This window comes from Gymnoscopelus braueri (genome assembly GCF_963280865.1).
Source record: "Gymnoscopelus braueri genome assembly, chromosome: 1".
NCBI lineage: Eukaryota > Metazoa > Chordata > Actinopteri > Myctophiformes > Myctophidae > Gymnoscopelus > Gymnoscopelus braueri.
In genome coordinates this window covers 50,577,618-50,589,720 of record NC_137603.1, presented here as the reverse complement: position 1 = coordinate 50,589,720, position 12,103 = coordinate 50,577,618, and the positions used below count along the sequence as shown (strand labels likewise).

Genomic DNA, 12,103 nt, shown 5'->3' with positions numbered 1-12,103 from the left:
AGGGTCCAGAAACGCAGCACACTGCTCCACACAAAACAACCAGCATTTATACAAAAGATTCGAAAGACACGCTCCTTAGCCAAGGCTCTGCCTCTTCTCAGCCAATCGGGAGCTGATCCGTCGCGGCCGAGCAGACGGACCGCTACTGCGCATAATATACTAAGCCACACACTGCATAGATCTCAATTTAGCAATATCTACTTTCAGTACAGAACCATGTTTCACAATGAAGTTTTGTTATTAGATTAATACTTTGCACAATATACACTTTAGAATGATACCAGGAATTACATTCTTATTCATCTGTAAACAATAGTTAACTTTAAAGGTTTTAATGACACAGCATCCATTCATGTGAATACGTTTTACTTCTCCTGGCTTTTACCTATATTAAAACTACACAGGCCATAGTTAAATACTTTTGTTCATTTTAACTTCAGTATATATTTTCACCAAAGGATACTAGCATCTTAGTAACGTTTCTCTGTATTTTAGCCCAGTATTTTAACTCTACTAGTAACATGGTGTCTGTTCCTGGAGGGGGTTTTGGGGAGACAATGGCTCTCACAGACATGTTAAAATAGATCCACAGGGTGGTGAGCCTCAAACGAAGTGAATACAATGGGACAAAAATTTGAAGTCCAGGTGTAAACACATGCTTCTTTTGTTATCCAAAGTGAGGTGTTGTCTTTGTCCCTGAGCTGACTTTCCAATGCAAATGTCCAGGAACTCCCCACCCTTTACCTATCGTGTCATCTAAAGAACATTTGGCTGACTTCTTATTTTAACTATGTATGTACTAATTAAACAAGTTGAGTTCTGGCTCATTTTATGTATGATTATGGCTGGAAGATATACTTCAGTATCATAAAGGAATTATGTCACATTTTGGTTACTGTTGCTGTTTTTACATGTAGTCCTATCTGCTGTATTTTCCTCTGGCACAGATCTTTACTGTAACATCACAACTCTATGCTTGCTTATACATCTAATTTACAATTTTACCTATACGATCATGGTTGGGAATGGGTAGGGATGATGTTAGTAGCTTGTTTGGACGGCATGTGTTTTGCGTTTTATCTTTTCAAGTTCACCTTGGACTCGCCTTCTCCAATGCTTTTAGTAAAATAACTCTAGAGGAGTATTATGTTCTAATCAAACTGCTGCGTTGCATTTGCCATGTCAGAAACAGTCTTTATTTGCGGTGTAAAAGGGATATCCTATCCAATTATTTGATTCAGATGTAATCTAAATGAACGGTCAATCAAGTTAATTTAACAAAAAAAATGATGATTTTGACTCATTTAACTACAGCTGACAAGGCACACGTCAGATACAGAGTGAGTTTAGGTTTACGATGTTCTGTTGATAATGTAAATGGTAAATGGTGCATTTATATAGCGCTTTTATCCAAAGCGCTTTACATAGATTGTGCATTACATTCACCCATTCACACACACATTCATACACCGATGGCGGAGGAAACCATGCAAGGCACCAACCTGCTCATCGGGAGCAATTAGGGGTTCAGCGTCTTGCTCAAGGACAATTCAACACTAACTCTGGGGGAGCCCGAGATCGAACTGGGATCCTCGCAGTTCCCATCTGGCCGCTGAACCGGCCACTCTACCCCTGAGCCACTGCCGCCCGATAATGTAAATGACAAGTTACATAAGGTCCCAGTCTTATTTGAATGATTTCATGGCCATCTAATTTGTGACAGTTCTTGACAGGACACTCAAATGTGTATTATTTATTATAGCGTGGCTCCTCATAACGTCAATACATCTTTTTGGGTGCCCCGGTAAGTGTGCAGACTTTTATTTGTGATTGACTGATTGACTGGTCCTGCACCTACCCTCCAGTGGACGTGCCAGCTCTATTGTATTTTATATGTGCTACAACGAACCTCATCTTTACTTCATATTCCCAGTGTGTGAGTGAGCCCTGAAGACTACAACTGCAGACTGACACCACATTTTAATCTGAAGACTCACCACTTCAGACTTCACTTCAGCACTATGCCGACATACCTTAGTCATTTGTTCTGTATTTGTTACTTAAGCTTGTTTTATTTGACCACAATGTTAAAAATGTAATTTCAAATGTTAAAGGAGGAGTTCACCCAAAAAATTACTTATTTTCTATCAATTACGCACCCCATGAAGCCTTGATATCATGGATTTATTTTTGTTTTTGTGGCATTCCTAAGACAATAATTTGATGACCGTGTGTATTTCCGGTAGGAGACACAAATAATCTACTTTGTGTCTCCTACCGGATACATTAGCCGGTAGGAGACGGGAATCAAATTATTAGCTTAGGAATGCGACAAAAAAAAAATAAAATCCATGGATTCAAGGCTTTATAGGGTGTGCAATTGATAGAAAATAAGTCATTTTTTGGGTGAACTCCTCCTTTAATTAAACAGATGCTAGGTTCATTGTTTACATGGTGTTTTACAGTTTCAATGTGATTATAATTTTTGATAGTATATTGTTTAAACTGATGCTAAGTTCTTGGTTTACTCGTGATCCTAGATTACTGAGGCACTACAATGTCTCTCTGCATTTGATGAACATGCGATTACCTTGTTTATTGTAAGTCACTCTGGATAAGAGCGTCTGCTAAATGCCTAAATTGTGAATGTAAATTGTAGCCCACATGACCTACTTAAGGACTGAGAGAGCGTGCACGTAAGAAAACATGCGCACGTGCACCTTCCCTTGAGGGCTGCATCTTTGTGTGGGGAACGTCACAGCATGATACATACACTGAGTAGCACATTGAACAAGCCTCTTACCTTGACTTGTTCTGGGCAGTCGTTGGAGCACAACCCACTGAGCACTGAGGAGAGGAGAGGAGAGGAGAGTTAACCCATTTAATCCGGGAACGCATACTTCATTCTTTTTAGCTATAACCATTATTTTATACTTTAGGCTATTCAAAAATTGCAGATATACAAGCTCATAGCCGTGCTACGAGCTTGTAGATCTGCTATGTTTTAAAAAAAATCTTGAACATTTTTGCAAATCTTTGAATATATATATATACTTTTAAAGCGAACATTCTCTACTCAAATCTGTCTTCTAAATCCTATTTTTTGGGGGGAAAAAAATCTTATGTTGCTATAATAATATCAGTGGTTCTCAAACTCATGTCAATGACGCCCAAAATGATATGTATTTGTCCGCGGACCACCTCATCTCAAAATATTTTGTTCCAGGGACCCCCTCCAGATGCAAAGATTTCCGGTCTTAACGGGTTAATATTGATCAATGTGTCACTGTTCCGTTATTTTCAGTGAAACCAGTGTGAAACCCCACATGCAGGTCAAAGTCATTTCACACTCCCACTAATAAAAACCTTCCTTAACAATGACTGTATTAGTTCCGCCGGCTGGCAGCACCAACACACACAAATGCATCTCATTTGACTATTCATGAGGATTCTCACCACTCACAACATATTTTTCTTCTTCCACAATACTAACTACCATCTCCAGGGGCTTCCACAAACACAAAGATAAACAAATTGGTTAGAAACGATGGAACACAGACAATAAATGGGATTACTAACAAGCTAGTGTTTGCGTGTGTGCTCGTGTGTGTGTGTGTGTGTGTGTGTGTGTGTGTGTGTACACTTGTATTACTGAGAAATGTCCTTACAAGTATAGTAGAATGTGAGAAATAGACATTGTGAGGACAATTTTCCTGATCCTCACAAGAAAAATAAATGGTTATTTTATGGCTAAAAAAAGACTTCCAGTTAGGAAAAGATTCAGATTAGGTATTTGGAGGTTAGGTTTAGGTGTTAGGGTTAGAGTTATACCTGATTTATACTGAATTGTGTGGCGATTTCACACACCAAAAAATAACTGATCTCCAATCTGCTATTATTGACCTTATTTTCATGCCGTCCTAAAATGTTGATGTCCTCACAAGTATAGTAATACAACCGTGTGTGTGTGTGTGTGTGTGTGTGTGTGTGTGTGTGCATGCGTGCATGTGGTGTACACTCATCTTACACACAATCTTATTGTGTAGACGCTGAGTGCAGACAAACTCCAGTGAATTGCTGATCAGTCATTAGCGGTGTACTTTATTAGCATGCTAATAGGCTGCTGGGTGTAAAGGTTGCCATTCATTTGGCCCCGATGCCTCGTTAATTAGCTCTGCTCCAATCTGAGCTCACTGCACTGCATATTAGCGGCCAAACAAACAAAACACACAAACAGAGGGAACACGGAACACAATTAAGACACAGTTGTAGACTGTTCTCTCCGGTTGTATGGGCAGACACAGATGGAAAGTGAGATCATAATTCAGATTTCATGTTGGGCAGGCTAAAGAATAGGGGTCTTCCGTGTTTTTCACGTCAAGGACCCCTTAGCTGAGAGAGAGAAACAGGGACCCCCCCCCCAAATATTATATAAAAGTATGTTGCAGATTAATCTTTTTCATAGATAGATTCATAGACAGCAATATCATCAGTGTTGTGTAAGTTTATTTTTATGTAACTCTGAGGATCCCCTAGGGACCTACCAGGTTTCATCCAAACGTCTTGACTGCAGTGTTGCCAAGTCCACTTATTATAAGCAACATTGGGCTTGCTTTTAGTTTTTTAGTTTTTTTTTAAGTCGCTATTGGTAGTTGCGGGTTGCAGGCTTGTTTCTGAAGTGTAGTTGCTTCTTTGAGCACACACACAAGCAAACACGCAAACACTAGCTTGCGTGTTTGTTTTAAAGTCGTTTAAACCAGTGGTTCTCAAACATTTTCATGTCAAGGACCCCCCAAAATGAATAGGTATTTGTCCGTGGACCACCATCTGGAAACATGTTAAATGTACACACTAGTATTTACGTATCGTAATATGAAATGTAAGGTAAATGTAAAGTGAGAATGTCATTCTGGAATGCGTTGGATGAAAAAGTTATTTACAGGGGTGCCCTGAACCAAAACTGGTTTCTAAATTAGCCTCTGATCTTGTAGATCTGCTATTTTCGCCGAAGAGGTTCTAGTGTAGAGGGAAAAAAGAGCAGACCAAGTACAGTGCCAAATGTCAATTGGTATTCAGGATTTAAGTGGTTAAAAGTCTGAAAATACACATTAACACGAAACCTACATTAATAGAAAAGATCATGTGTTAAACAAACATACAAAAACATACATTTACACAACACCAAGGCTATGAAGCTTCATCTCTCTCTCCGCTAAGGGGTCCAAGGCCTGAAAAACATTAAAGACCCCTGGCTTAAACAGTGATGTGTACATTGTGTTTCTGAACTGTGGGCCCCTGTGACAGTCAGGATGACATCCCGCCATGGCTGAATGGTTAGAGAGCCCGCTTGGGAAGCCAAAATGTCCCAGGTTAGATTCCAGGCCCCAGCACGTGTCTACAGTAAGTGTCCCTGAGCAAGACGCTTAACCCCTAGCTGTTCCCCGAGCGATACAACCAACGGCTGCTCACTGCTCCTAGGATGGGTAAGGCACGTATGTGCAAATATACAATGACAAAAAAAACACCCCAAGGACTGGGGACCAAATTATTATCCCACTGTGTGTTATAATAATCTCATTTCAAACACGCTGGAGAATTTCAAAAAGGTTGTGGTAATTTTTTATGGAGCCAAAGCTATTGTGATCTTTACACAGTGCAGGAAAAAGGGTATAGTGTGTGTGTGTGTGCGTATGTATGTGTATGTGTGTGTGTGTGTGTGTGTGTGTGTGTGTGTGTGTGTGTGTGTGTGTGTGTGTGTGTGTGTGTGTGTGTGTGTGTGTGTGTGTGTGTGTGTGTGTGTGTGTGTGTGTGTGTGTGTGTGCGCGCGCGTGTGTGTAGTGGAGAGAATTGGTTATATTTAATCAGTGAATTGAAAGACTCAGTGCTTGCTTGGACTGTGTTGAGACTTCCATGATATGAAGTTCAATGAAGCGCAAAGCGAGAGAGAGCCTGTATGAACGCAGATGTCCTTCACAACTCACTGGGCAATGCCATCGCTCTAGGAACTAGATGAGTCTGTGTCTGGGTCTGTGTGTGTGTGTGTGTGTGTGTGTGTGTGTGTGTGTGTGTGTGTGTGTGTGTGTGTGTGTGTGTGTGTGTGTGTGTGTGTGTGTCTGGCTAGAGTATGTGAGAGAGGGAGAGAGGGAGAGAGCGAGAGAGAGACAGAGAGATAGAGAGAGAGAGCAAGATTATGGGGGGAGGGGTCACACTTTCTTCTGTGAATTGGGTTAATGTTGAGCTGCTGTCAAATATATGATTATGACACTACAGAACCAGACATACAGATGTGTGTTAAAGGTGGTGTAAGTGATACTTCATGTTAAAATAAGTGTTAAATAGCTCTATATTGTGATAGCAACCATTAGAGTGTTTGTCAATGTTCAGTAACAGGAAGCCTTCCCTGTCTCTCCAGCTCTTTAATAAACAGAAAATGCATTTTCAGGTCAGGATAATAAGGTTGTCCAATCAGGAGAGAGAACTCATACAGGATATATGATAAAACAAGTGAAATTGGGAGTGATGAAACAAAAGGTCTGGCACCGTTATTATGTGCCAATATCTCTGTCGTAATTCACATGGTCAGAATAACTTTGTTTTGATAATATAAAAAAAAAAAAAAATAGCATTCTGCATTCATAACAAATTCTCTAAGCACGTTTCTCCTTTTCAGAAACAACACTACATGGCAGCCTACATGGTAGCCTACATGGCAACTATACCATTGGTTCTCAAAGTGGGACCAGGGGGTCCTCAGCAAAATGTGTTAAAATAGCGTCATAACCATATTTTATACTCTGGCTATTCAAAAATAGCAGATATACAAGCTCAGAGTGCCTTGCTATGAGCTTGTAGATCTGCTTTTTTTGAAAAATCCCTGGCACAAAATATTGTTGAGATGGGGGGTCCGCGGCCAAATACATATCATTTTGGGGGTCCTTGACATGAAAAAGTTTGAGAACCACTGACTATACAACATTAGGTGATGGCCACAGTTGGGAGGGCTACAGTGTCGGGGTACGACGGGGGCTTTCATGTACAAAGAGCACTTTTTTCTAGTTCCTACAATACAGTAACAGCATATCAACATCTCTCTACTCCATCCAGGATGTTTTATCTATCTCTCAGTTGCACACACACACACACAAACACACACACGTTTGTATTATTATACTTGTGAGGACATCAACATTTTAGGACGACACATTTACGAATGCCCTTCTTACAATTTTGTGGCATTTTTAACTGTAAGCCCAGGCGAAAAATGGCAGATCTACAAGCTCACAACACGTTGTGAGCTTGTAGATTGGCTATTTTTTGGTGCATAACACTGGCACGCATCTATAGGCTAAATTATGTTTTACTCTAATTCCAACCCCTAACCTTTAAATGTCTCATCCTAACCACAACCTGGATCTGTAAAAATCTTCTTTTTTTTAATGATAAAACAAACGTTTTTCTTGTGAGGACGAGGAAAATGGTTTATGTAGACATTGTGAATGTCTGAATTCTCAAATTCGACTATACTTGTGGGGACATTTGGTCCTCACAAGTATAGTTACGCAAACACACACACACACACACACACACACACACACACACACAGTCCTCAGTGCGAGTGAGCTAGCCTATTTTCCAGTGCGGTATTAAGACTGATGGTGGCTCTCTCACAGGACTGACCCACTCAAGTGTGGGATGAACTGGCCCCCTCTACTGCCTCTCTGTGTGTGTGTGTGTGTGTGTGTGTGTGTGTGTGTGTGTGTGTGTGTGTGTGTGTGTGTGTGTGTGTGTGTGTGTGTGTGTGTGTGTGTGTGTGTGTGCGTGCGTGCGTGCGTGTGTGTGGGGGGGTGTGTGTGTGTGTGTGTGTGTGCACGCACACACAAGTGTTGGTGCACTATTCCACTTTCTGTCAGTGAGACAGTCAATGGGGAATGTCATGCAGAAGGTGTGTGTGTGTGTGTGTGTGTGTGTGTGTGTGTGTGTGTGTGTGTGTGTGTGTGTGTGTGTGTGTGTGTGTGTGTGTGTGTGTGTGTGTATGTCACAGAGAAAGACAGACAGACAGACAGACACACAGAGAGAGAGAGAGAGAGCATGCATGTTTAAGGAATAAGTGACAAAATAAATATCTTTTGGGGTGCCTCCAGGCAAGAGCAGCAGATCCCAGAAAAGCAGCCAGGCCTGAGCAGCTCATTAGCACAATGAGTTCCGTTCACAACACACTGAGTCTGATTCACTTTAAACTACAGATTAGGTTCACAATGTAGGGTTTAAACTACAGATTAGGTTCACGATGTAGGGTTTAAACTACAGATTAGGTTCACGATGTAGGGTTTAAACTACAGATTAGGTTTACGATGTAGGGTTTAAACTACAGATTAGGTTTACGATGTAGGGTTTAACCTACAGATTAGGTTCACAATGTAGGGTTTAAACTACAGATTAGGTTCACGATGTAGGGTTTAAACTACAGATTAGGTTCACGATGTAGGGTTTAACCTACAGATTAGGTTCACGATGTAGGGTTTAAACTACAGATTAGGTTCACGATGTAGGGTTTAACCTACAGATTAGGTTCACGATGTAGGGTTTAAACTACAGATTAGGTTCACGATGTAGGGTTTAAACTACAGATTAGGTTTACAGTGTAGGGTTTTTAATGTATAAAATTGTGTTTCATAATATGTATAAACATACCATGTTATAAGCTATTAAAATAATAGACAGATTAATATATTCATACTTTTATTTTAAACATACATGAAGGTACAGTGAGTAGGGTGGCCGTACTACCATTTATAAACATACCATATTAATTGAGAAACAATGTCAAAACTATCAATAATCTGTCAATTGCACAATAATCATGTATACAAGCTATTCAAAATGGACAGAATCATGATTTATTTTAAACATGTGGAACATGTGTATGTATGTGTGTGTATGTGTGTGTGGGGGGGGGGGGGGTCAAGCTTGTGTGCTACAGGTCACATTAGTTTGAATGCACCAGTAGAGAGGCAAGGGCGGATCGATACCATAATGCGCGCGCACACGCACACACACGCACACACACACACACACACACACACACACACACACACACACACACACTTAAGCTAACACACAGAAATAAGGAAGGAAGTAGTCACGTGCACAGTTTTGACACCAGGTCAATATCTCAGCAGTCCTGGGTCAATAAAGCTAGGGGGGGGGGGGGCAGAAATGAATGAATTGTGAGTGTGTGTGAAAATGAACTAGTTCAGCTCAACTTGAATCACAAACACAACACGTACAGTATAACTACAGTACAGCCCCAACTGACTAGGTTACTTAACTAATTAAACCCTGTATATTGCTGTTGCCGGGCAGTAACCTCTTATCTCCATATTATTTTCGTTTTTTCGTGAATTGATGCCCTAATTGATTATACTACTGCGTCACACAAAAAGCATCAAAAGTAGCAGATCCACAAGCTCAAAGCACACACGTTTTGAGCTTGTAGATCTGATTTTTATTTTTATTTTTATTTTTTAATCTTGAAAAGTAACAGTTTTGGACATAATGAGGTTTCCACCCGACAGAAACAACATATATACATAGTTGAAACCTTTCTCCTCCTGTCCCTACCCCCTCTTCTTTTTTCTTTCTCTTTCTGGAAATAACTAGACACGATGGAGCTCTCACAGAAACAATTATCACCCACTGTTTTACACCTATAAACCTGCCATGTGACAATAGAGTCTCCCAGGGATCTATAGGCCATCTACACTTAATGTATTTGTTGCAAAGCGTCGCAGTCCGACGTGTTGTGAGCTTGTAGATCGATTATTTTCCCACGAATGTCCGCCCCATAATAGGCTAGGGTTTAAGTGTTTGACCTACTGTATAGCTGCAGTAACTATTAGCCCTTACTTACTAGCAGTGTCACCTATAAAGATGTAAAGTATAGCCCCAGCTGACCTAAAGTAAGTGAACCTACAGCCAACCATAGTCACAGGGCAGGGGTTTCCAAACCCAAAAGATACATTTTGGTTTCGCCATGGGACCCTAGCTAAAATAAAAATACATTATCAATCAGAATTAACCACTTAAGTCTAGGGCTTAAGTGGTTAATTCTGATTCATAATGTATTTTTATTTTGGTGCATTGGTGCGCTTAAAAAAAAGGCTTATTTTTATAATTTTCTTTATTTAAAAAAGTTTGAAAATGTTTTGAAATAATACATTTTAAAAACGTTAAAAAAGGGGATATTTTACTCGCAACCCATCAAAAATGGTTAAAGTGACCGCAAAATTGGGTCCCTACCCTGTGTTTGGGAAACACTGCCGCAGGGTGTTACGCCAGGGTATCAGAAACATCACAGACTATGGGGGCACAGTAGCACCTCAGTGCAGGCAGAACCCTCTTTGATGGAGGATTTATACAACGTTCATGGTGCTTTGATGCCGAAGCTACGCTGGTGGCCAGACAGCTACTGCTGACACTGTGGACTGAACTCCAGCACTGTTTCAGGGGGAGACTTGCACACCAACTGTCAACGTTCTGAGGATGGTGAAGATTAGGAAAGCTGCGGACCCTGATCTCATTCCAGAGAGAGTGTTGAAGGCCTGCCCTGCATGGACCATCCGGCGCCAATCTTCACCTCTATATTTAATCCATTTTATTGTCCACTTCCGTCGCAAAAGGTCTATTCTTGCCCCTGTCCCAAGGAAAAATAACCCTGGCACGACTACTGCCCTATTGCCTTTACTATTGTCTTAAAGGAGTAGTTCACAAGAAAAATGACTTATTTTCTATCAGATGAGTGCAACATCTTTGAATATATATATTTTTTAAAGCTAACATTTTACATAAAGTCTTTGCTTCTGGGGGTCCCTGGGACAATATTTTTGAGATGGGGGTCCGCGGCCAAATACATATAATTTTGGGGGTCCTTGACATGAAAAAGTTTGAGAAACATTGGTATAGGGCACACCATTATCTTCCACCTGGACAGTAAGTAAGTCTTGTGTTTATTGATTATAGATCCTTGTAGACTGGTGGTCACAGAGCTCAGGGGCCTGGGGTTGAGCTCTCCACTCTACTCCTGGACGCAAAGCTTTCTGACAGACCTGGTGTTGAAGGTCAGGTGGATTAAAGTAAAAAAACTAATCTCACAACTGAAACGTTTTTTTTGTTAGGCCAAGTCTCAATCTGTGAAACAGTGTGAAAGGAGCCCCCCGCACTAGTGCCGTTTCCCCGAAACAATCTTGACCACCGCAGATTTCGTCACTGACCAGCGCAAATCACGCATGCACAGTTGTGTGTACAGTATATGAAGAAGTATAAAAGTTGAAAGAAACGTATGATAATAGCACAACATGCAATGAAATGCTATGTCATACATAGACTAATATATGTAGCATGAGCAGCAGCAGTTGATATTAAAAACACACACACATCTGGGGGAGGGGATTGTGTTTGCAAATTGCGCGCGCACACGCACGCACGCACGCACGCACACACACACACACACACACACACACACACACACACACACACACACACACACACACACACACACACACACACACACACACACACACACACACACACACACACACACACACACACACACACACACACACACAAAGACGCTGCAACAGAAGCAGTGTTTGAGTGGCTGGCAGGCGAAGAACAGAGGACGGTTCTTTTTAACAGATTGTGCGCAAGTTGCTCGCACAGGTGTTTTCCCAAGCAGGGAAATGACGATGGCCCTTGTCCTTGCAATCAATGCTGTAGTTGTGCGTAATTTATGCTACAAACGACTCTGCGCTGTCGGTGCAACTTTAGACATACACACACGGACTGAGAGACTTTGTTTATATAGGCTAAGAGGAGAGGTTAGTGCAGACGGTTGTTGTAAAAAGTGTTGTGCAAATTGTAAATCACTTCAGCCGCAGATCAAGACATACACACTCACACTGCGCAAGGGGGCGGACAGTACTTTCAGTACGCTGAAATATTTTTAGATCAAGTTTTCAGGCGAGCGCCTTGGCGTTTTCAGTTGGAAAGAAAGGCTCTAGTGCACACACACACACACAGCCTTAGTCCTGACTCCTGTACCGTT

General features: G+C 41.1%; 1 protein-coding gene across 1 annotated transcript in view; it reads right to left on the bottom strand.

Moving 5' to 3' along the window:
* itfg1 (integrin alpha FG-GAP repeat containing 1) overlaps positions 1–12,103 on the bottom strand; it is a 200,028-nt gene that overhangs the window by 39,292 nt on the left and 148,633 nt on the right. The window contains exon 13 of the mRNA XM_080439008.1: positions 2,804–2,847. Coding sequence (XP_080295134.1) covers positions 2,804–2,847 — 44 coding nt within the window. The remainder of the gene's footprint in view (positions 1–2,803; positions 2,848–12,103) is intronic.